The following is a 21,814-nucleotide window of genomic DNA, read 5'->3' on the forward strand; positions in this document are numbered from 1 at the left end:
CCCCCAACCGTTACCCCTCCAAACCGTTACACCCCACCCCAGCCGTTACCCCCTCACCTGGGCTCTCCCCTCCTCCCCCCCCCCAACCGTTACCCCCGGGCTCACCTCTCCTCAAACCGTTACGCCCCATCCCGAGCTCTCACCCCCACCCCGGCCTCTTCCCCCCCCTCCTCTAACCGCTACCCCCAGGCCCTCCCCCTCCGCGCGCCGGGCCGCCCGCTCCCCCCGCCGTAGGCGCCCCCTCCCCGCGCCCTCCCCGCCGGCTGCGGCCCGGCCCTGCCAGTACCCGCTCCCCTCCGCCGCCGCTGCCGCCGCCGCGCGCGCCCCCGCCGCCCCTGCCCCGCGCGGCGGCGCCTCGTGGCCGCCCCGCCCGCCAGGCAGCGCCAGCCGAGCGCCGCCGCGGGAGGCGGGCCGGCGGCGCCCATTGGCGGCCGCAGGGCGCTTGCGCGGCCCCGCCGCGCTCTCCCCTCCCCCGCGCTCGGTGTGTGTCAGCCGGCCATGGAGCGGCCGCCGCCCGCCGCGGGCCCCGCCGCCGCCGCCGCCCCGCCGCCAGCAGCGCCAGCAGCAGCCCGGGCAGGCGGCAGCGGCGGCGCCCGCGCCGGCAGCGCCGCCCGCCGCGCGGCGCAGTGACAGCGCCAGCCGCCGCCGCCGCCCGCGGCCCCGCGCTCCCGCCGCCTCCCGCCGCCGCCTGCGATGCTCAGTGAGTGGCCGCCACCGGCGCGGGGCGCCGGGCGCGGCGGGGGCGGGGGAGGAGGATGAGGATGAGGATGAGGATGAGGGAGGGAGGGGGCCGGCGCGGGGCGGGCGGCGCGGGCGCCTCGTGGCGGAGGCGCGCAGGCCCGGCCCGGCCCGGCCCGGCCCGGCTCGGCTCGCCGGGGGCAGCGGCCGCCGGGCCCGGCGGCACCGGGGCGCCCGCGGGGGCGGGCGCGGGCGGCGGCGTCTCCCGGTCTGCACCGGCTCCCCCCGCCGCCGGCGTCCCGTGTCCGCGCACGGTGCCTGCCTGCCTCCTCGGCCTGTTTCTCCTGCTGCGAGCATGAAATCCCTCAGTTCGGGCTCGAGCAGCGTCTTTGTATCAGCTTATCTCTGCCTTGTTTCTTCGGAAGTTCTGTAAATCTTTCATGGCTTTAATGTCACCGAACTAAAAATCAAGGGATTTAGTACCGGCAGATACTGTAGGGCAGCAGGTTCCAGCTTTGCCTGCAAGCGCCAGGCTGAAAGGCGGTGCTGCTCTGCCCCCCTAGGCCTGAGACACTGTCCTCAGGGTAGAATGCGTGAAATGTGCTTTGGGGGGCTTTTTTCTTGAGATTGATCATCCTTGGTGGTTCTTTGACACCCTTCCTCAGTCTACTGAGGGAAGGACATGCTGTCCCAGAGCCAGGAAAGGAGCGCAGAGTCTTTACAAGCAGCATTTCCAATGCTAGCTTTCAAGCTTTTTCTTAAATGTCTGTACTGAGATTATTCCGTGGTCATGGAGTTTGTCTGAATGTGTACTCAGGAGGGAGAGTAGTCAGGAGAAGATTTTCCTTGGCTGCATGCTTAGTATCCAGCTAATTTGCAGCTTTTCTAGGGAAGAGGAACTTGTGCTATGCTTTGCATGCTCAGCCTCTCCTCTGAGCTTGTTCCATGGTTTTGGTTCTTCTAAGAAAACTAACCTGATATACTTTCTTTACGTGCTCCAACATTCAAAACTGCAGAAGATGATGATTTGTGGCTGTACAAATTCCCTGATGTGATCTTTCTTCTCTCCTCCTTTATGTACTTTGCTTATCGGTAGAAATAGCTAACAGCATTAATGTTTATTGTCCTCTCTAGGTATTTGAGAAAAATGAGGCCGCTAGGACTTACGAACAATTGTTTCAAACTTTCTGGAGACTTGGGCAGCAATCACTGCATGCTTTCATTTTTTTTTTTTTTTTTTTTTTTTTTTTTTTTTTTTGTATTTTAGTGTTCAGTCAGGAGAGCTGGAGACTTGAAATCGATTTGGAAATTAAAGTGGCAGACTTGTCTTAGTCTACATCATTGACCTGTTGTGAACCAACTCAGCTTGAACCCAGTTAAGGCATCTTGGCAGGACTTAGTTTATTTTATGATATACTGTAATTTTGAGGGCTTAATAAAAAGCACTTGTAAGAAGTTTTGCTGCTGTTGAGCTTTTCTTCAGTCCTTCATCATGAGTACTTTTTCCCTGCTTCTGTGGCATTGGTCTTTGTAATACTGAGCATCAAGTGTAAAGGCAAAGTTGTACAGAAAAATGAAGCAGAAGTAGAGGTGATAGTGACAGTGCTAGTGTGTCTGACATCCACGGTAGCTTCTCAGTAAAGAAGCATTTTCTTTAAGGTAGTTTTTGCTGTCACCTGGCAGCAGCAGTGAGAGGGAAAACAAGATCTTGAGATGCTACTGATAACACTCGATATGGTCACTGTTGGGAGCAGTATACAAGGTATGTGAATGGAGCAAAAAAACTGTACATAACGCATAAAGCAGCTGCAAATGTCACCTTGCCATTCTTGGCTGAAGAACCTGGGGCTTCTCATATATTCTCTCTCTGAAAAAACTCAAACTCGAATTAGGTCCCGGTGAATGCTCCTCTCCCTGGCCATTCTTCCTTGCTGCTAAAGTGTCTAATTCTAATATTAGAATGTGAGACTACTGGATGTTCAATTGCCTTTTACCTCTCGTTTCAAATTTAACATTTTATGTGTTGGTTATCTACGTCCGCTTAGCAGTAGCGGGAAAAAGACCAATCTCGAGGCTCCTTGTCACTGTTGTTACAAAGGCTTCCCTGGAATCCTGCATCTTTTGAATGTCATTTCTTCAGTCTCTTTGATCCATTATGAGTTATGAAGAATTATCTGTATATGCATGCTGTGCCCTAACAAATAAGGGTTTTCTCACCAAATCTAACCTAGCACAAATTGATCCTGTAACTAGGAGTGAGTTTCTTCTGAATTGTAAGCCACATGTAATGATCTAATTACAACCTCTCAGTATCAATTTCTGGACCTGAAATCTGTGAAGGCATCACAAAACTAAGTTGCTAACCTGACCTAAGCTTGTGTGGCAAACAGTGTACAGAGGCATTAGAGTGGACCTGGGCAAGTACATACGGTACATACTGCTAGCTAAAATGCAGAATGACAGCACAGTATGTTGTAAAGTTTGGCTAAGTTGTTGTTTTTTTGTTTTTAGTGTGAGTGTAAAGATGCTAGAATTCCCTGCATCACCCTTTTTATGGACTTCATGAATTCTGTCTTTTCTACAGTTCTCTGCAGCAGAAAAATTGTTACATTTAAGACAGAGTAAGTCAACATAATTTCTCTAATTGCAAGGAAGACTAAAAGGAAGTTTGTTTTTGGAGTGGAAAAAGTTGTGGTTGAAGCTCATGATTTTAATAGGTAAATCTAGAAGTGCTTTGAAAACTCCATGCCGGCTGATGCCCCTTCCCCACCCTCAACAGTTATTTTGCCTCTGAGAACAAATGGAAACCTTTTTAAGGTTTTCCCCAGGGCATGTATGGGTTTCCAATTCCACATATCCTTTCAAAGTAACTTTTACTAAAACCTTGCATCTACATCCACTTGAAACTTCACAGAGTGTTTATTGTTCCAGCGACTCTTATAAGCAGTAAAGTGTGCATATTAGGAAAAGCTCAATTATTGTCATATTTTTTAAGTTGTCATTTTGTTAAAACAGGGTTCTTAAAAGAGAGGGTAAAGGGCATCCTTGCCTGTCTTTCTGAAACAGTTGTGCTTCATCGAATTTGGCTATTCAAGCTGGAGAGCAAAGTGCACTTTTAAAATATATGGAGGTCTTTGGTAGTAGGAGTGTGAGGTGTAGGACTATCTTGAGACGGCTTGTACTTCTTCCGGTAGCATAAAACTGATATTTAGTCCTATTTTATTTAAAATCTTTTAGGTTATCTAAACTTCTGTCTAGAATCGATAACTATTGCCTAAGGATTGATGGCAGTCAAGGACTATTAAAATAGCAAGCAGAGCTATTGCATTCATCTTACTGATGTTCTTTTGTTTCAAGTCAGAGGCTAAAAGCTAGCATTAGGCTGCTTTTGGTTTTGAAAATACTACCAAGTGGCATTGGTAAGAATGTCTGTCAAAATTTATTTAAAGGAAATGTCAAAGGATTTTTTTTTTTTAATTTTTGTAGGAGGGAAGAGAGAAATGGAGGCAGGTGAAAAAGAAAGGCAGAAGGTTCAGCTTTTGGTTTTAATTTCTTTATTTGGGGGGGGGGGGGGGCAGGGGTAGAGATGCTTACCTGACTGAAATGCCAGAAATCTGTCCTCAATCTTTAAGTTTAGGTGATAAGCTATTGCTTCTCGGATTCCTTAAATAGGTGTGCTGTTTAAAGCATTTTTATTCTGCAAGTTCTTTCTCTGTATGTTACTTTCTCATTCCTTTAACTCTTCTGGTATCATTTTGTTGGTTGTCCAAGGAGAAGAACCAGAAGATGATTCAAGAAGACTCAAACTACCTTTTTGTGGGTTATTTTTGACAAAATCTACAGCTTTTCAGTTCAGAAGGTTCAGAAAACTGCTTATCACTGCAGTTTTCTCTTACCCTTTTAGTCCAGAATCTTCAAAGGTGTTTTTGATTCCTCAGTGAAATTAATAGAATTAGGCATTAAAATATCTATAGGAATCTGGTTCAAAGGGTCTAGTTAGGCCAAAGAACTTAAAGGCAAATGCCTAAAGGCTTTGTTTCATACTTCAGTGATGAAATAACTTGTAATTGTTTGACTTCAGCAGTGGAAATGCTGAGCCATTTGTTTTCTCTCAGTGCTAATACAGCTATGGTCTTGTATTGGTTTTAGAGTGTACAATAACAGTGCCTTCATGCCCCATCATCTTTTTCTTTTGAGGTCATGAAACGCGTACGCACAGAACAGATTCAGATGGCAGTGTCCTGCTACCTCAAACGCCGTCAGTATGTGGACTCAGAAGGACCCTTAAAACAAGGGCTGAAGCTGTGTCAGACTGCTGAAGAGATGGCAGCTAATCTCACAGGTAATCCTAATATTTTCCTTGCACATTTCTTGACAGCATCAAGGCAAGTGTAAGTATGTGTACTGATTAAATAGGTGGATGTGTCTATGTATGGACCTCTTTCCTACTGAAACAGAGGAATTTTGCAGTGTTAAGTTGGCATGAATTACAAGCTTTCAGAGAGAAAATATGGATGAAATATAACAAAATGAAATTCACGGTCATTAAAAAAGCAGGTTGAAATATCAGATCTGGGTAGTTGAAAGTGCATATGCTGTATCCTCAAGAACATAGAGTCTAATGAAGAGTAGTGCTTTAGGAGGGAGGTGAGAAAAACCTAGATGAGGAAGCAGGATAATCCAGTGTATCTTTTTATTTTAAGAGGGCTATATCATGTGAAACAATAGAGGTTGTTTCTTTCTCTGACCTACTCAATTTTGCAGCTTTGAAAGCCCCTCTCCGTATCATTTGAAAATAGGCTTCAGTGGATGAGACAGTTTGTTTCCCTGTGCATCCTTCTCTTTCTCAAAGGCTTTCAGATCCTGTTATGCTACCTGCTTTTTCCAAGTTCTGCCTGTGACAATCTTAATTGTAATTATCTTTATTATAACAAACTATATTAGTACTTGAGCAGTACTATAACAGTACTTGAGCAATATTGAACAAATATGGAATGGAGGCAAGCGATACAGGTGTTGTAACTAAAGATTGCACTTAACTTTTAAAACTAGTAGAAAGTAGATATAACTGATAGAAAGTAGGCCGAGCTTTGAGTAAAAACAAGAGAAAGAAGAATTTTCTGTTAATGAAACTGCTTGAATTGTGATGATATCCCAGGCTAAGAGTGGCAGAGACCTTGTTTACTTGTGCTGCAATTCAATTTGACATTAGTCGCTGTGTAACTCCATGCTTGTAGTAGATAAGACGGGCTGATAAAATGGGTCTTTTCACCTCTAGAGTAGTTTTTGCCCTAATTATAAGCCAAAGATGAATGATTTCTGGGAAAATGTCTAGACTGACTCTTCCAGTGGTCTGAAGGAAGCAGGGTGAATACTTACTAGAGATGACTTGCACTTTCTTTTTACTTTTCATTTCTTTGTTGCTTTCAGAGTAACTACTGGAAGTTTGCTACAACTACTTCAAGTAATACTTCTGTTCAGGGGAATGAAACTGAAGTAAAATGGTGAATTGGTTTTGGTGGGAGATTTGAGGGGAGTGGTGGGCAGAAAGGTCAGTGTTGTAGTGAGATTAGGACTTGGGAGCAATTGATATCAGGAGGTGCGCAGGGTATCTGAAGCAGAGTGACAGCTGAATTGGATTGCAAGCCATTGTATTTGCATATGGCATCATACAGAAAAAATTATTTCAGTAAAGAGTGTGAATGTGTGCATATTTGGGGTGGGTTTTTTTTCTGTTTTTACACATCCTCTGCCAAACGTTATTACTAAATTTCTTGCCAGTGCAAGCATTTTGTGGCAAGTGATTCAGAACTTAGTCATCAGTTTTCATTAGAACTGAAAATGATCTAGTATCAGGTATGCAACCAGTTACTACTCTTTCATTTCAAACGTACTTGTAGTAAGCTATCAGTGAGTGTGCTACAGTTCCATGAATGATGTATATCAAAAAGGAAAAACCCAACTTAGACTTGTCCTGAGAGTAGAGTTTGAAAAGATTTTTTGCTACACTCATCTTGGTCTTGAATAAGAACTGACCAGATTCTAATTCTACATTGCTTTATTTCATGGAAAGCCATAACACACTTCTTTCCTAAAGATATTTTTGCTTGTTCCTTAACAAAATTCACCTTACGTTTTTATCCAGCTATTCTTCCTTATTTGCCTTCTAAATTAGTCATTCTGTATAAATGAGAAGGTCACTTAGTTCTGTCTCCCATTCTGTGTTTTCTTCTTTCAAAATGAAAAATGTCCTCTGTTTTTGCTTTTAAATAGCTTTTATTTCTTGGTCTTACATTGGTGTTTCTTGCCTTCTTTCAGAGACTCTTCTGTTCAGCCCATCTCCATTGCTTCATATACTTGCTATATTTATATAGCTCTGCTTTCTGCAGTATCTGTTACTAAAAGTGCAGAGCTTCCTCTTGACCGCTCTGTATTTCTCTAAAGAACTAGAAGAATATTTTAGGACACAATAAGTGACTGAAGGACCAGCTCCTATAATATTGTCTGCAGCAGTCTATTAACACGTAAGGCTGTCTGAATCAGTGTAGAATTCTACATCATTACTCCCATAGAAAAGAGGAATTGGGTACCGTGAAACAGAATTACAGTAGCCCTGTGCTTGTAGCTGGAAACAACGCTGCTGTTAGCCAAAGCGAAACACCGGAAGGGTACTGTCCATATCCCTGAACCAGTTCCTCTGAATTTGCTGTCGGGGCGTGTAAATGGCTGCAATTTATAGAAAGTGAAGTCAAGCAACAGCTGTTTCCAATAAAGGTTCTTATGAAGAGAATGGAAAAGAAACTGTTCATGGTAGATCTTTTAGTGTGTAAAAAAAATATGGTGAATGTTTTGTTTCCACCAGGAGAAATATATGCCTGAACTTGTTATAACTTATTGGTATGTAGGCTTTGTTTACCATTTGCTTAATGGGAATGAGCTCTAGCATCATTACTGAAAGAGCAGGACACAAGGACTTCACAAGCAGACTGCTCTGGGATAAGTAGCCAGATGTGATCTACCTTTTCATTTTAGAATTAAGTTACTTTTGCAGAGAAAATAAAGTAGGTGGTGTGTGAGGGAACGCTTTGTAGAGTTACAGCCAGTAGGTTATGTTTCTGTGCCATGAACAAGATGGAATGTTGTTCCCATTCCTGCTGAAGTGAAGCCACTGGAAGTCTGTGATGAATTGACCCCTGTACGTAAACCTGTGGCACAGCATAAAAGAAGGTCTTTGTGTTGGCATTTTCTGGTGGCCTCTGCTTTTTAGATGAGCAGTGTGGATGACATTGAAAACTTTTGAGTTTTGTGTGTGTACATTCAGAGTTTACTTTCTGATACTGAGCATTGATTCTATTAAATTGTAAGCCCAAATAGTAGCACAGATGCTTGAATTTAGACTTCAAGTAATACTAATAAATTACCTTACAGTTTTATTTTTTTTTAAGTTACTTTTATAAATTGTTGCTCTGAGTTTAGCTAAACTCTGAGCCAGGAGTTCCCACCAGCTTTGAGGCAGGCTGTGGAAAATGCAGTGTGTCTATATCCTTTGACAGGTTATATTTGTTTGTTTTGAAACTGATTTGAGAGAAGATGGAGTATTGGTGCTGGAATCTGTTTTTTTTTTTGTTTTGTTTTTTTGTTTTTTCCCATGAGGCGGCTGATTAGCCCAGCCCAGGTCTCTGTTTCTGAAGCTGAATTCAGCTGACTTTGGAGAACCAGTAAGCATAGCTACTGTATTTCCATTAGCTCCAGGAAGATAGACCTGTCTCTTACAAAAGGCGGGGAGGGGGATAGAAACAGGCTGCATGTACACCCTGTGCTCATCTCTTTCTAATGAGAAACACTGAAATGAGTGGGAGGCTGGCCTGTCTCCCTTTAGCATGTGAAAATTTGATGGTGTTGTTCATAGGCTTTCAGGGCTGCCATAGTTAAGCCTCTTGTGTGCGAGCCAAATGCTGGAACAAAAGGTGATCAGAAAGAAAAGAGGAGAGGATGATTAAGGGAGAAGAAGACTGAAAGAGAAGCTGTAGGAGCTAAAAGTAGGAATATTGAAAACAGTTTTTGTAGAATAGTTATGAATTGAAGAAAAAGAAGTAAGAGGAAGAATAGAGTGAAACTCTTTGCCTTGTCCTGCTCCTCTTAGAAGAGCAGAAGATTTAACATATTAGTTAAAATTTAGAAATGTAAATTTTGTTATTTATGCTTTTAATCACTGGTATTTGTGTGTGCTTAGGGATATCATTGGCTGTCTATAAACTGGCACGTAATTCTCTCAGGTTCTGAGGGGTTGGCAGAAGAGCAAAGGTTTCCTTCCAGGGAAGAAAAGCCAGTTCCCTTTAAATATTTCAGAACTGTCTTTACCAAAGTTAATACTGACTGTTCTGAAAATCAGTCTAATACTATCTCAGGCAACCATTACAGGATCTCTAACCCCCATGCGAGTTATTTCTTTTTGTATCATTTAGGTTGTCAAAAGATAAGTCCTGGGTGTATGGACCAGTTGTTCTTCAACCTAAAATCCCCAGTAAGCAGGACGCTTTTTTTTTTTTTTTTTAATCAAAAAGTGTTTGCAGGAAAACCAGTAAATGATGATCACTAAGCAGTCATTAGGCACAAGGAATTGGGGACTCGGCAGTACTGCCTTCTGTTTCCTGTGAGTGTGCCATGATCTGTGGTGGCTCCAGCTGAAAGAGAAACTTTGTTTTTAGGAAAGTTACAGATTACTGTCCTCATCTTTTCCAGTGCCAAATAGTAAAACTGACTATTGTCTTGTAGCACACTAAAGGGATCTGTAACAGTGTTACTCTGAGTTTCTTGGGAACTCAAAGCTGTATTTGAAAGCCTGAAAATGTATTTTGGGGCAAGCTGGTGAGTTACTGAACTTTTTTTTTTTTTTTTTTTTTTTTTTTTTTTTAAAAAAAAAAGCTTTCAATATAGTCCTTAGTTCATGATCTGTCTCTATTGTATGACATTTGAGATCTAGCAAATGCCCTGTTTAGATGCTTCAGATAGTGTCATTTTCAGACAGTTTCAAAGATGAAATGTCATCTTGGTGGCTGCATTATTCTAGATTTTATGAGGATCTTTGATGTTTGTAGACATGCATACAAAAACTCCTTAAATTCTAATTGTTTTTTTTTCACAGTCCAATCTGAATCTGGTTGTGCCAACGTTGTGTCTGCAGCTCCCTGCCTGGCAGAGCCACAGCAATATGAAGTACAATTTGGACGATTACGCAATTTTCTCACAGGTAAATAGCAGGAAGGGAGAGGGAAGTAGTTGAACTTCTGTCATTTCAATGAGTAAAAGACACTATAATAAAACTAAAAATATTTCTAACTGTCCTTTGACTTCTAGTTATAAGATTTCATTTACTACAATTAAAAAGAAATATTTATCTTTTTCTACCTTTGTATTGAGCACTTTTGGCTCTTGTAGAAAGCCATCTGTCTGTTTTTTCTTGTTTTGTCATTTTGCGTTTGTTTCTGTGTAGGTGTGCTGGACAACAGCAAATTCTAGACAAGAGGGAAGAGATGTTTAAAGTGTTTTAGGCCAAAAATGTGAGGTCACCTGGAAATCAGTGTAGTTCTCTGCTGTCTTTTAGTTTAGATTTGTGGATTTTGTCAGTCACTGCTTTTTTTCTTTTTTTTTCTTTTTTCTTTTTTTTGTGATAGTCTAGATTTTTAAGGGAGAATTTGTTCCCATAAATTTATCCGTACTGTTTTTTGAGACTGGAGATACATGACAAAATGGAAAAATGTTCTGTGGTGTGATGCAGGAGATAATCATGTTCTTATCTGAAAAAAAAGAAAAAAAGACACTTTTGGAAGTGTTCTTCTATCTACTATTAGTCCCAAAGGTGAGAAGGAGAAAGCAGAAAGGGTTTTAGAGGGTAACACCAAGGGAAGTAAGGTTACCACTCTTTCCACCTTTCCACATATACATTTGTCCAGTGTAGGAATTTGTTCCTGGTGTGTGTAATACCTGCATTAATATTCCTGATGATGCTAGGTGAGAGGGAGGAAGGTAGAGGGAGTGAGAAAATAGTGAAGTCTTAATCTTGCTATCTAGAGCAATTTAATACTATTGCATTATAGGATTGGAGGGTAAACCCTTATAGTTTAATAGTGTTTTGAGAAGTATGACTGTCCTCTTCAGTGGCTTAAATACCAATTTGGGAAGTGCTGTGTATGATTTCTTAACAGTCCATTGTTTGAGACCTGTAGGTATCATGCTAGCAATCTTTCAAGGCATTAATGTCGATGATTTTTTATCTCTTTTTGTCACTTTTATTTGTCTCTTGCAGAAACAAAAGCAGTTCATGTGTGTAATTTGCTAGCTAGCCATAAGACACAGCAGGACACTTCTCATTTCTCTGTCTGTCTACAGTAGCACTGAAGAGTGGGCAATGAACTGGACTCATTGAATAATTTAGGAATTATTCTGGAGGTCTCTAGTTCAGTCTCCTGCTCAAACCAAGGCTCACTTCAGAGTTAGATCAGGTTACTCAGGGCCATGTTCGGCCAGGTTTTGAAAATTAAAAAGCATGGAGGTTCTACTGTACCTCTGGGCTGTTATTCTAAGGCTGAGCAATTTGGTAAGAATTTTCTTTGCTGCAACTTGTCTTTTGTCCTTTCACTGTGCACCTCTGAGAAGAGGCTTGATCCATTTCTTCTATAATGTCCTGTTACATAGTTGAACCATCCTCCTTCTTATGGTCATCTTCAGTCTAGACAGATCCAGCTCCATTCCATTATCCACTTCTCATATAGTCTTGAACTTTTTTGTCACTCCCATCTCTGAGTTTACCATCCCTTCCCTGTTCTCCCATATGCAAAGTGAGGTCTTTCCTCTTGTTGCATTTCTGGACTAGAGCACCTGCTAGCATAACAGAAAAGAGCATCTAAGGGCTGTTTAGCACTTTTGCTACACATACACCACTGATTTCACCGGCTGTGGCTCAGTTTGACTGGGATGGAAAGGAGGAAGATGCTTAAGTATGCCTATATGTGTGTCTATACACTGCACACCGCGTGCACACATATACTCTGTAGTCATTTGTACAGAGATGGGGAAAAGGCACAGTATGGAGAGGAGAAAGTCTTGAAGAATGTTCAGTAGCATAGGAAAGATAACTTAATGAAAATAGAAAAACAAATATGTAATGGTGAGTGGCGGGAGGGGGAGAGGGAGGGGAAGAGCAAGTTGAAAAGAAACAATGCATATCTTGTTCCAGTAATTCAGATGATGTATGTGCACATTTGGGCTTGTAATAAATCGTTGTTGCAGCCCTGTACACTGCCATGGTATTGTACGGCAAAGCTCTGCTCCTTACAGCTCCTGCAGCCAACTGAATATGGGAGAGAAATGGCCACAAGAAGATGGTGAAGGAGGGGTGGAGCTGTTGCACAGATTAGTCTCTGCAAGGTACAGCGTAGTGTAATCAGGAGTCTGTTACACTATGTACTAGGAATTACTGCTGGGATTTGCCTTGGCACAGAGAGCGAGTGTGAGAGCGAGTGCACGCACACGGACAGGCACGGAAATAAAACAGGAGCAGAGCATATTGCAGCACATTTTCAATACTGCTTGTAGCTTCCTTTCCTCCAGAGATAAATTAGTTCCATGCATATAAAAACATCAGATAGAAATTGTATTGAAGTTGAGAAAAAAGCCACCAAAGTTCAGGCCCAGATAAACTAAGTAAATAATTCTGATTTAAATGTGATACTTAAATACTTTTTTTAATGTAATAAAATTTAAAGCCCATTTATTGCAATAAAATGACTGCTGAGATTTTTTTTTTTAATCTTCCTAAATATATAGGAGAAAAAAAATCCAATTCTCATCTAGTTCATGAGGTAGTATTTTAATATCTGAACTACACCTAAAACGGAGTTTGAAATCTGTCCCTTTTTATTCTGATAGTATACCTCACGGACTTGAAAAATCTCTTTTCAAGTCTGTCACAGATACTGCGTATCCCCTTTTGGTGATAACAGGGATTCATAGGTATGCACCAGCAAAAGTCTCCAGGGACTTGCCCTCCTGTGCTGCTGTCAAGTTTTTTTGCAGTAATTGTCCTTGCTCTGTTTTATTTCCACTAGAAAACTGATTGAGAAATCATCCACTGTTTGTTGCTTTTTTCTTTTTTTTTTTTTTTAATGTAGATTCAGATTCTCAGCACAGCCATGAAGTGATGCCTCTTCTGTATCCTCTCTTTGTCTACCTCCATCTGAATATGGTCCAGAATGGCCTAAAAAGCACAGTGGACAGTTTCTACAGCCGCTTCCATGGCATGTTCTTGCAGAATGCCAGCCAGAAGGATATAATTGAGCAGTTGCAGACTACCATGACTATTCAAGATATCTTGTCCAACTTGAAGCTCCGAGCTTTTCTGGACAACAAGTATGTCATCCGCCTTCAAGAGGACAGCTACAACTACCTTCTTCGCTACCTCCAAAGTGACAACAACAATGCCCTGTGCAAAGTCCTGACCTTGCACATTCACCTGGATGTGCAGCCCGCCAAGAGGACCGACTACCAGCTCTACGCCGGTGGGAGCTCCTCGCGCAGCGAAAGTAACGGCCTGGAATCCAGCGACATGCCAGCTTCTATTCTGCAGAATGAGGCGGCCATGGATTTACTGCAGGACAGCATTAAACGTGTCAAGGACGGGCCCCCTTCCTTAACAACCATCTGTTTCTATGCCTTCTATAACACAGAGCAGTTGCTGAACACTGCAGAGATCTCACCGAATAGCAAGCTGCTTGCTGCCGGGTTTGATAATTCATGTGTTAAGCTGTGGAGCCTGCGTTCCAGGAAGTTAAAATCTGAGCCCCATCTTGTTGATGTGTCCCGCATCCGCCTGGCTTGTGACATCTTGGATGATGAGGTCTGGATATCCTCTCTCTCTCTTTTTTCCCCCACCCCCTACCCTTTCTTGTTGAGGTATTTTGGTATATATTGTTGAATATCTAATAGTGTCCACAAGGCTGTTCCATAACCTGTCTACCTCGACACAAAGCCTATTCTCATTCCTATTTTCTCCTGTAGTGGTTGTAAATGGTGTATTGAGGTCCAATGAGTGTGTGCTCAAGCAACAGTTTGCTAGTCCTAGCTGCTTTTCTCCTTTCTCCAGCTGTTCTTGGAACAGATCCTAGCGCACAAGCAGCTAAGCGATGGGTCACTGGAGAGGGCTCCCTTCCCTAAGTAGCGTGAAGGCTTTCTGTGGATAGAAGGATGAAACAAGGGGACCTAGTAGAAACACACAACAGCGAATGAAAACTAGAAGGAAAATGGCTCAGAACAACCTGTCAGAAGGTAATGGAGAAGGGCAAAGAAGCAGGAGGAAGTGCCTAAGTGCACGTCTATGTTAAGGAGTCACCTTAACCAGAAGTGAAGATTTAGTATGAAAAAAATTATGCCAAACTGTTAGGAATCTGCAGTGTAGAAACCTCAGAGACTTCCCACTTTTCTGAATACTGGAGAGGAGAACAAGGATGTGTGTGCTTTTCACATGCCGAACTAGATAGCATCTTACAGTTTACTCTTATTTTTTTGCCTTCTAGTCACGTCCTTCCTCTCTTCTCACCACAGCTACCCACATAGCATCTTATATCTGGTTAGAGATCAGAATTTGTGACTCTTCCTTTGTTTAATCACCTCTTAAAAAACCTTTTTTGTTCTTGTGTTAAGCATTTTGCAGGAGAAACATCCCTCTTTCCACCGTTCTATTTTCTTCTCATAAAGAATACCATGTAGCAGGATTCTGTTTACTTTGGAATAGTGCATAAAGCCTGCTATACACAATGATTTATGGTTAGGGATTGCTTTGTTAGTCAGCTTGAGAGCTAGAAGCAGGCATTCAGGTACAACAGCACAGCTATGTGCTCACTGCTTCCCAGGTTAACTCATTCTGCTGAGTGAACAGAAAAAGTGGGTCAGACTGGCGCAGGATGGAGCTATGGACTGTTTTCATTATAAGCTGCAGGAGTCCATAGGACATGTGATTATGGATCGCCTGTCATGGAAATCAAATGCAAATAACCTGTGACAGAGGAGAATTTCCATGGTAAATCTGCAGGTCAGCTCTCTTGGCTTCAGACTATATGAGAGTGAAAAATTGCCAGGTTATCAGGAGTGTGTGTTAGCTTTCTTTGGCAGGCATTTGCTTATCTTAATGTGTTATGAAACAGCCATGAAAGCTTACATACAAATGGCTCTTGTTGGTTATTTAATATTTTGTGTATCCTGCAGTATTTATGTGCAGATTTGAAAACAAAAACTAGTAAAAGACCATCACAGACCAAAATCACTGCCGTGAATAACTTCACTACTGACAAACAAATCACAACCTGATACGGAGTTCAGAGTTGTGGTGAGGGACACCAGCATGAACACACTGCTGGTTACGTGTCCTGAATGCAAATGAAAGACTATGGACTACAAAGGAAATAAATTCAGGTATCCTGGGGTCCTCGAGTGAAAATACACAAGCACCCAAGAGGTCACAGCTGGGAACAGACCAGTACACACTTGGGAGTCACTGGGATAAAAGCCACAAATACCTAGATACACCAAACAAGTACCCTGGCTGAGCTGCAGTTGTCAGTAATACAGCTCAATGCAGATAGAGGCTGTATTTCAGAGAGTCACTAGAATATGATTAACAGCTAATAACAGAGATAAATTTGATGAAAAGTTTGACTTCATCAAAGAGAGAAAATCTTACGTGCTTTGACATTACTTCAGTATGTTCTGTAGAATAACTTAGGAGGATGTTACAGTTGGATGGGTTTTATAGGGTTTCTTCATTTGTAGGGTTTATTTTGTTTGATTTCTGTATTGTGTAATTAGGTTTGGATGCAGTACTATATTTAAATAGTATCTGACATAATTCTCTTCAGCTGGGTTTCTGATTTGCTGCAAGCAAATAAGTCATTCAGTTTATGCACTTATAAAAGTTTAGGACTGGTAGTTTCAGTGCTTGTCTTTCAGAAGTGGCACTAAAGTTAGACTATTAGGTTGATTAACTTTTTTTGATGCATGAGTGTGCTTACGAGTGTGCACACGCATGCACATAAATGAGGTTGAGATTTGGCAAGAGCGTTAGAGAAGAACAGTTGCTCCTAATTGACATAAAGCCTGAGTGTCAGCAAGCTCGAAGTCTTTAACTGCATGTCGTTTTAATGAGTTTTGTTCAGTGTGGTACACTTCACCAGTGCCTTCCTTCTTGGAAATAGGACAGCCTTACCATTTTGGGGTAAGGCAGCTCCATTTCCTTTACAGTGGCATCTCACAGAAGCTTTAAAGTCTCCCTTACTTAAGGTCCATTATAAAATGCAGTTTTGCAGCTGTGCAAATGGCCTTATTGTTTGTCTCTTTGCAATACTGCTGTGCACATCACTGATGCTACCCAAATCAACAATAGAAAATAATACTCTTTGTTCCAGGCCATAAGAGTGGCAGCCTTTAAGTTCCACAGAAACTGAGCTTTGGCTGTGTTCAGCTCTGCTTCTAAAACGCTGAGCTGTGGTGGGCAGAGAAGATGGTACTGGGGAGTGGCAAATGGGAGGGGAATTCTGGAAGAAGCAGTAAGAAGTGTCCTGCAAAAAGAGCCACAGTATCTACCCCACATCTTTCCCTACTAGGAAATTCCTGCTGTAGGCAGGTAAGAGATTTTCTCTTTGACATCTTAACACTACAAGATGTAACAGAATGTGGTGCTTGGGGAAATTTACTACTAGTAAAAAGAAACTTTTCCTCACCCTAATACTACCATTATTAGTTTTTTGAGGCTTGCTTATCCTCTTAAGGCTGATGCTTGGTGGAAGGATGTAGACACACATAAATTTTGGACTGTTGTTTTCCTCCAAGACATAATAGGGCTGGGAAGAAGATGAATGAAGACATTTTATCATTTTTAAAAAACCTGAGCATTTATATGACGTATATTGCTAAATGTGGGTTCAGGGGAGCACACAAGTGAAAATTACTGTTTCACGGGACGAAAGGGTTCCTCATGGAATTAATATCATTTCTTTTGTTGTTGTCAGCTGTGTACACTTACTCTCCCTGGGAAGGCATCTCCATAATGAACTCTTACTGCTTCCACCTTCCTTCTGAGTTCTGTTTTGCCAGGAGCTCAAACACCTACATTCTTTCATAGTTTTCATAAGTAATACAGAGCAGAAGATACATTAACAGATTTTTTTTTTTTTTTTTGAGCCAGATAGTGTTTGCTGCCCAAAATGTTAAATGCATCAGCAGTAAAGTTCCCTGGGTCCAGATGACTGTCGTGCAGAATCCACTAATTTAACTGTTTGCAGAGAAGTTGGGCATTCTGTCCATAGGTATCATATTTGGAAGATATCCTTTGTAACAAAAAAGCTGAAGTTTTATTTTCTTTTTGGCTTCTTAGTAATGTAATCTTTTGGAGTCTTCTTGTTGCTCAGGAAGAATTCCTGTTCACTGTTGAGTAGATTTTTAGCTCATTTTAGTAGTGTTGGTAAGTTTTCCAGTTACCTCCTATTCCTTAAAATCTGTTTTCATGCCTCTTTTCAAAATGAGTAGTACAACTAGTAAAGGGCAGCTTTGGGTGTGTGTAGGTTATTGATTATAATATGATTACATAATTAAATTTCTTGTACATTCCAAGTAACTACAAGCTATTCCTGCTAATGTGCAGTAGCAACCACTTCAGAAAGGGCCAGTGGATATATCATTAGTGCTCCTTGGTATGTTATGTCCAGGAAAAACATTCAGTGTCTGGAATAGGTATCCTGAAAAAAATATATATATTATGAAGAGGGACTCCCTTCTTCCTTGCTGATTTATAGCACAAGATGCAAATTTTAGCTGCAGACTTTCTAAAGCTGCTCACCTATACTGTAGTAGCTGTGGGATGTAGGGGAATATGTGTTTGATCTGACAAAGAAATGGAGTTTGATTCTACAGGGCAGTAATTTAGTGGCTGTATTTCCAGCTGCTTCGTTAGTGTGGTTAGCAGACTAACCTGGATAGGGAGGAAATGGAAAAACTTAGCAACTCAGAAGCATTATAGGTATACTGTTTTCAGTGAGCCCATAATGGCAACATGCAGCTGTTATGCTAAGTGGGTGTCAAGCAGAAGTAAAGCATAAGATATGCTATCTGTGAACTCAATAGAAGTGTGGTTTTTAGTGCTTCAGCTGGCATTTTGAAATAAACTGCAGCTATAATGTAAGAGACAGAATACATGCTTACAGACAGCCCGGGGAGCCCTGTGTGATTTTGAAGACACGATGTTAATTGCTTGGACTTGTGGAATTTACTAAAACTATAGTACAATATAGAGAACTTGAGTGGGCTTCCACTGGTAACTTGTCAGGAATCTTACGGTCTTAATTAAACAGTATGAAGTGCTGCAGGTATCAACTGTTCTCCTTTAATGTGGTAGCATAGCCTAGAGATGCTGTGGATTCCAGCAAGCAATGCTCTATCTGAGGCAGGAAAAGCAATTTGAATAAGAATGGGGCTTTGCATGCTGGAGCCTGCAATTTCTCTGTGCCTCACCTCCAGAGTAGAGATGAAGTTGGCTCCGAGCCCCATCATAAAACTCCCATGGGCACTGACTATTCTGAAGAGAATTAGCGTTGCTAAACATGGATTACCATCAACCACTCTAAACAGGCAGAAGGGATGGAGAAAGACAGCAAGCTAGTGAATTTGTAGTTTGGTCACCTCTTAAAATGAGGTTTGAGACCCTTGGATGAGAAGGGCTCTGAGGACTGCTGGTAATTCTGAAGCAAGACTGTCTCTGGGTCCTGAGATCAGGCTGTGAAGTGTCATCGTGTCAGCTAAGAGCACCGCGCTCGCTGTGCGCTTACTGCTTTTGGTCGTCAGCAGCAGGGCAGCCCTGGGGAATTCAGTTTCCTCTTGGGGCAGGAAGCGTTCGTTCTGCAGGAAACAGGCCAGTCTGCAATGATAAAAGCCAAAGGGGCTGCTCCCAAACAAAAGGACATTGTGTTGAACTTGATGTGCACAGATTATCCTTAGATGAATGTTACTGATTTTGTACTGATAGAAAGTGTTTGCGTGACAGTCCTGGGGAAAGCTGGTCTCACACTAGCATGCAGATGCCTCCCAGGCCTTGATTAGCTTCTCTCAGTCTGTCAGTGAGACCCCAGCTTGTCAGAGGAGGACACTTTTTGGGGGGCTGAGATCTGCTGAAACTGTGCAATCTGTAGCTGTTGATTGTCCGAAGATGGCACTTGAGGAGTAGACTTTTAGACACTAATACTGTCCACTGAGAAAATGGGTAGAACTCCCAAATTCCTTTAGCACAGCTCGCTAAACAGTTTTAAACATGATAGACTTCCATGTTTATGTGCTCTGGTATCTGAAATGAAGAATTACAGGCAAGAAAAAGGTGCCCAGTACCAATCTTTTTGTGATTATCCATCTTCTCCTTCCTCAAAATAGATTGTTTGACCTAAATAAACTGCATACATTAGGTTCTTCTGAAGGGTGGGGATATGAAAACATTCTAGTGGAGTGTGCATGGAGAAAAGGATATTATGGCCTTACTGAGTCTCTTTTCATATGTGGGGCTAAGAAGGAATATTCAGCAAACAGCTCTTCATCTCCTGCCTTTTGTTTAAGGACATCTGGGCTTCTTTTTCTCTGCTGTGAGACTCATTTCCAATAATGACCACACCAAAAGAGCAGATGCCAAGATCTCTTTCAACATCTCTGCCAAAAGTTTAATAGAGAACGGACACGGAATAAGCAAATATATTTAGCAAGTGTTTTAAAGTAAGAGACATTTGGAAAAATATCATAAAATATTCCTTTTTTTCATATTGGCATAGAGTCTCTGATAAAAGTACATTCTGGAGCAGGCATGAGGCTACACAAAATGAAGATAAAACCTTTATATGAAGACCTTTATAAAGGTCTTACCTCTACATCTCTTTCAGCATTGTCTTAGATGTGCAAATAGGCTAGCAATGTCTGCGTCTATGTTGCATCAAATGTGCCATCTCTAAATTAAATCCTTCTGTGATAATGCCCTGTTTTCCTCATGCTGGTTCTTGTATTTGCTGAAGAAATAAACATGTTTTTTTTTCTTTTCTTTTTTCTTTTCTTCTTTTTCTCCTCCCCCACACCAGGAGGAAGAGGATGACTGCGTAGGCACAGAAATGAAGATCCTGAGAGGACACTGTGGACCTGTGTATAGCACAAGGTTCCTTTCAGACAGTTCAGGACTCTTATCTTGCTCTGAGGACATGTCCATTAGATACTGGGACCTTGGAAGTTTTACAAACACCGTGTTGTACCAAGGACATGCCTATCCTGTCTGGGATTTGGATATTAGTCCCTGCAGCCTGTACTTTGCCAGCGGTTCCCATGATCGCACAGCAAGACTCTGGTCATTTGATCGGACGTACCCACTGCGAATATATGCAGGCCATTTGGCGGACGTGGACTGTATCAAGTTCCACCCCAATTCCAACTACTTAGCAACGGGCTCCACAGACAAAACTGTGCGCTTATGGAGCACTCAGCAGGGCAACTCGGTGCGTCTTTTCACAGGTCACCGTGGCCCTGTGCTAGCGCTTGCGTTTTCTCCCAATGGTAAGTACCTGGCATCAGCAGGTGAAGACCAGCGGCTAAAGCTGTGGGACTTGGCTTCAGGAACTCTTTACAAAGAACTGAGGGGGCACACGGACAATATAACCAGCCTTACTTTTAGCCCCGACAGTAGTTTGATTGCTTCAGCGTCAATGGATAATTCTGTCCGGGTCTGGGACATTCGGAACAGTTACTGCAACGCCCCTGCAGATGGGTCTTCCAGTGAACTGGTTGGTGTATATACCGGACAGATGAATAATGTACTGAGTGTACAATTTATGGCCTGTAATCTTCTTCTAGTGACTGGAATTGCACAAGAAAATCAGGAACATTAATTTTTTTTCTTTGGGAAGTGGGTGGGTTTATTGAATGCCAGAGTCCATTACAAGCTGAAATTAAATTACTGACTGTGAAACATTTTTCTTCCTCTGTCCCTGTGAAAGGCATGTTCAGAGTGATGCAAATGCTTTAAAATGTCTTACCCACAAAATGGCCCATGCTATTGAATGGAGTGAGAAGAAAGGAGGAATGAAAAATGTATACATTCTGATCTTGTACTGGTAGGGATGAAGAAAAAGGAGAGGAAATTCTAATGTCCAGTAGCTTGAGAAAACCAAAAGCCTGGTCCAGACAAGTGAAACTGCCATCCAGATAAGCTGCTGACCTGCACTTAAATATCTCACATTGATTGATGGGCACATCTTACCTACTGTTAGCTGAGGCTTGAGTGTGTGTAGAACTACTGGCCCAATGTGTTTTTGTTTTGTTTTGTTTTTGCTTTCTTGGTATTGCAGAGGACCAGTGTTTTAAGACCCTTACATTAAAAGAAAACTGTATTTTCTACAGCAAATAGTGGTCTGAAGTATTACAGCTCCCTATAGTACTTCTGCAATGTTTTGGACTAATTAAGTAGAAAATACAATTTTTCTTTTTAGTAAAGGAAATAAAATGTGACCTCAGTTGGGGCCCATCTCTGCATTGTCATTGAGGTTTGGTTCCTAGTACTAGCTGGGATATTTGTATTTATGGTCCAGAAATTGGAGAACTTTCTGAATCTGGTTGCACTGTGTTTTGAGGATGGGAGGACAGTGGGGGTAGAGTGGTTGCCTGAAGGACAGTAAACAACTTGCCTTGGCTGAAGGAGGGCATGATAGAACTGAACAGGCTAAGTCTGGACTCCTAACAGAAACAGGGCCTGTCAATCCACCACTGCACCTCACAGAAATATTTCCATAAATGGAAATTGGCAGCTGGGGCAGAGAGGGAGACAGGGAGAGAGAGGCACAAAGTGACATGGGACAGAATAGTATTACTAAATTATTGTGCATACACACAGCTTTGCCAGTGTTGGATTTTTCTCAAAATGTTGCAATATAAGTTTCATGAACACTTTGTGAAATAAATCATCAGCATTTAAAAGCAGGATCTGAGGAGAAAGCACGTTCTGATTTGTCACTTGGAGAGATTAAATATTTCTGCTTTCTGGAAAGAGTTATTTTGTATTTTGTTTTCTATTAAA

At 42.0% G+C, this 21,814-nt stretch overlaps 1 protein-coding gene across 2 annotated transcripts; it reads left to right on the top strand.

Annotated features, from left to right (window-relative positions):
* The first annotated feature begins 634 nt into the window (after positions 1 to 634).
* On the top strand, positions 635 to 21,784 carry TAF5L (TATA-box binding protein associated factor 5 like). Of its 2 annotated transcripts, none has more exons than XM_062572251.1 (5): positions 635 to 700; positions 4,876 to 5,020; positions 9,824 to 9,928; positions 12,849 to 13,573; positions 19,833 to 21,784. In XM_062572251.1, the coding sequence occupies exons 2-5, from the start codon at positions 4,879 to 4,881 to the stop codon at positions 20,628 to 20,630; spliced, it is 1,770 nt and encodes a 589-aa protein (XP_062428235.1). In that variant the 5' UTR covers positions 635 to 700; positions 4,876 to 4,878; the 3' UTR covers positions 20,631 to 21,784. The 2 variants fall into 2 exon arrangements, with proteins under 2 accessions (XP_062428235.1, XP_062428236.1); XM_062572252.1 differs by lacking the exon at positions 635 to 700 and adding an exon at positions 3,225 to 3,299.
* Positions 21,785 to 21,814: the final 30 nt, after the last annotated feature.

The sequence above is a fragment of the Rhea pennata genome, chromosome 3, assembly GCF_028389875.1.
Source record: "Rhea pennata isolate bPtePen1 chromosome 3, bPtePen1.pri, whole genome shotgun sequence".
Taxonomy (NCBI): Eukaryota; Metazoa; Chordata; class Aves; order Rheiformes; family Rheidae; genus Rhea; species Rhea pennata.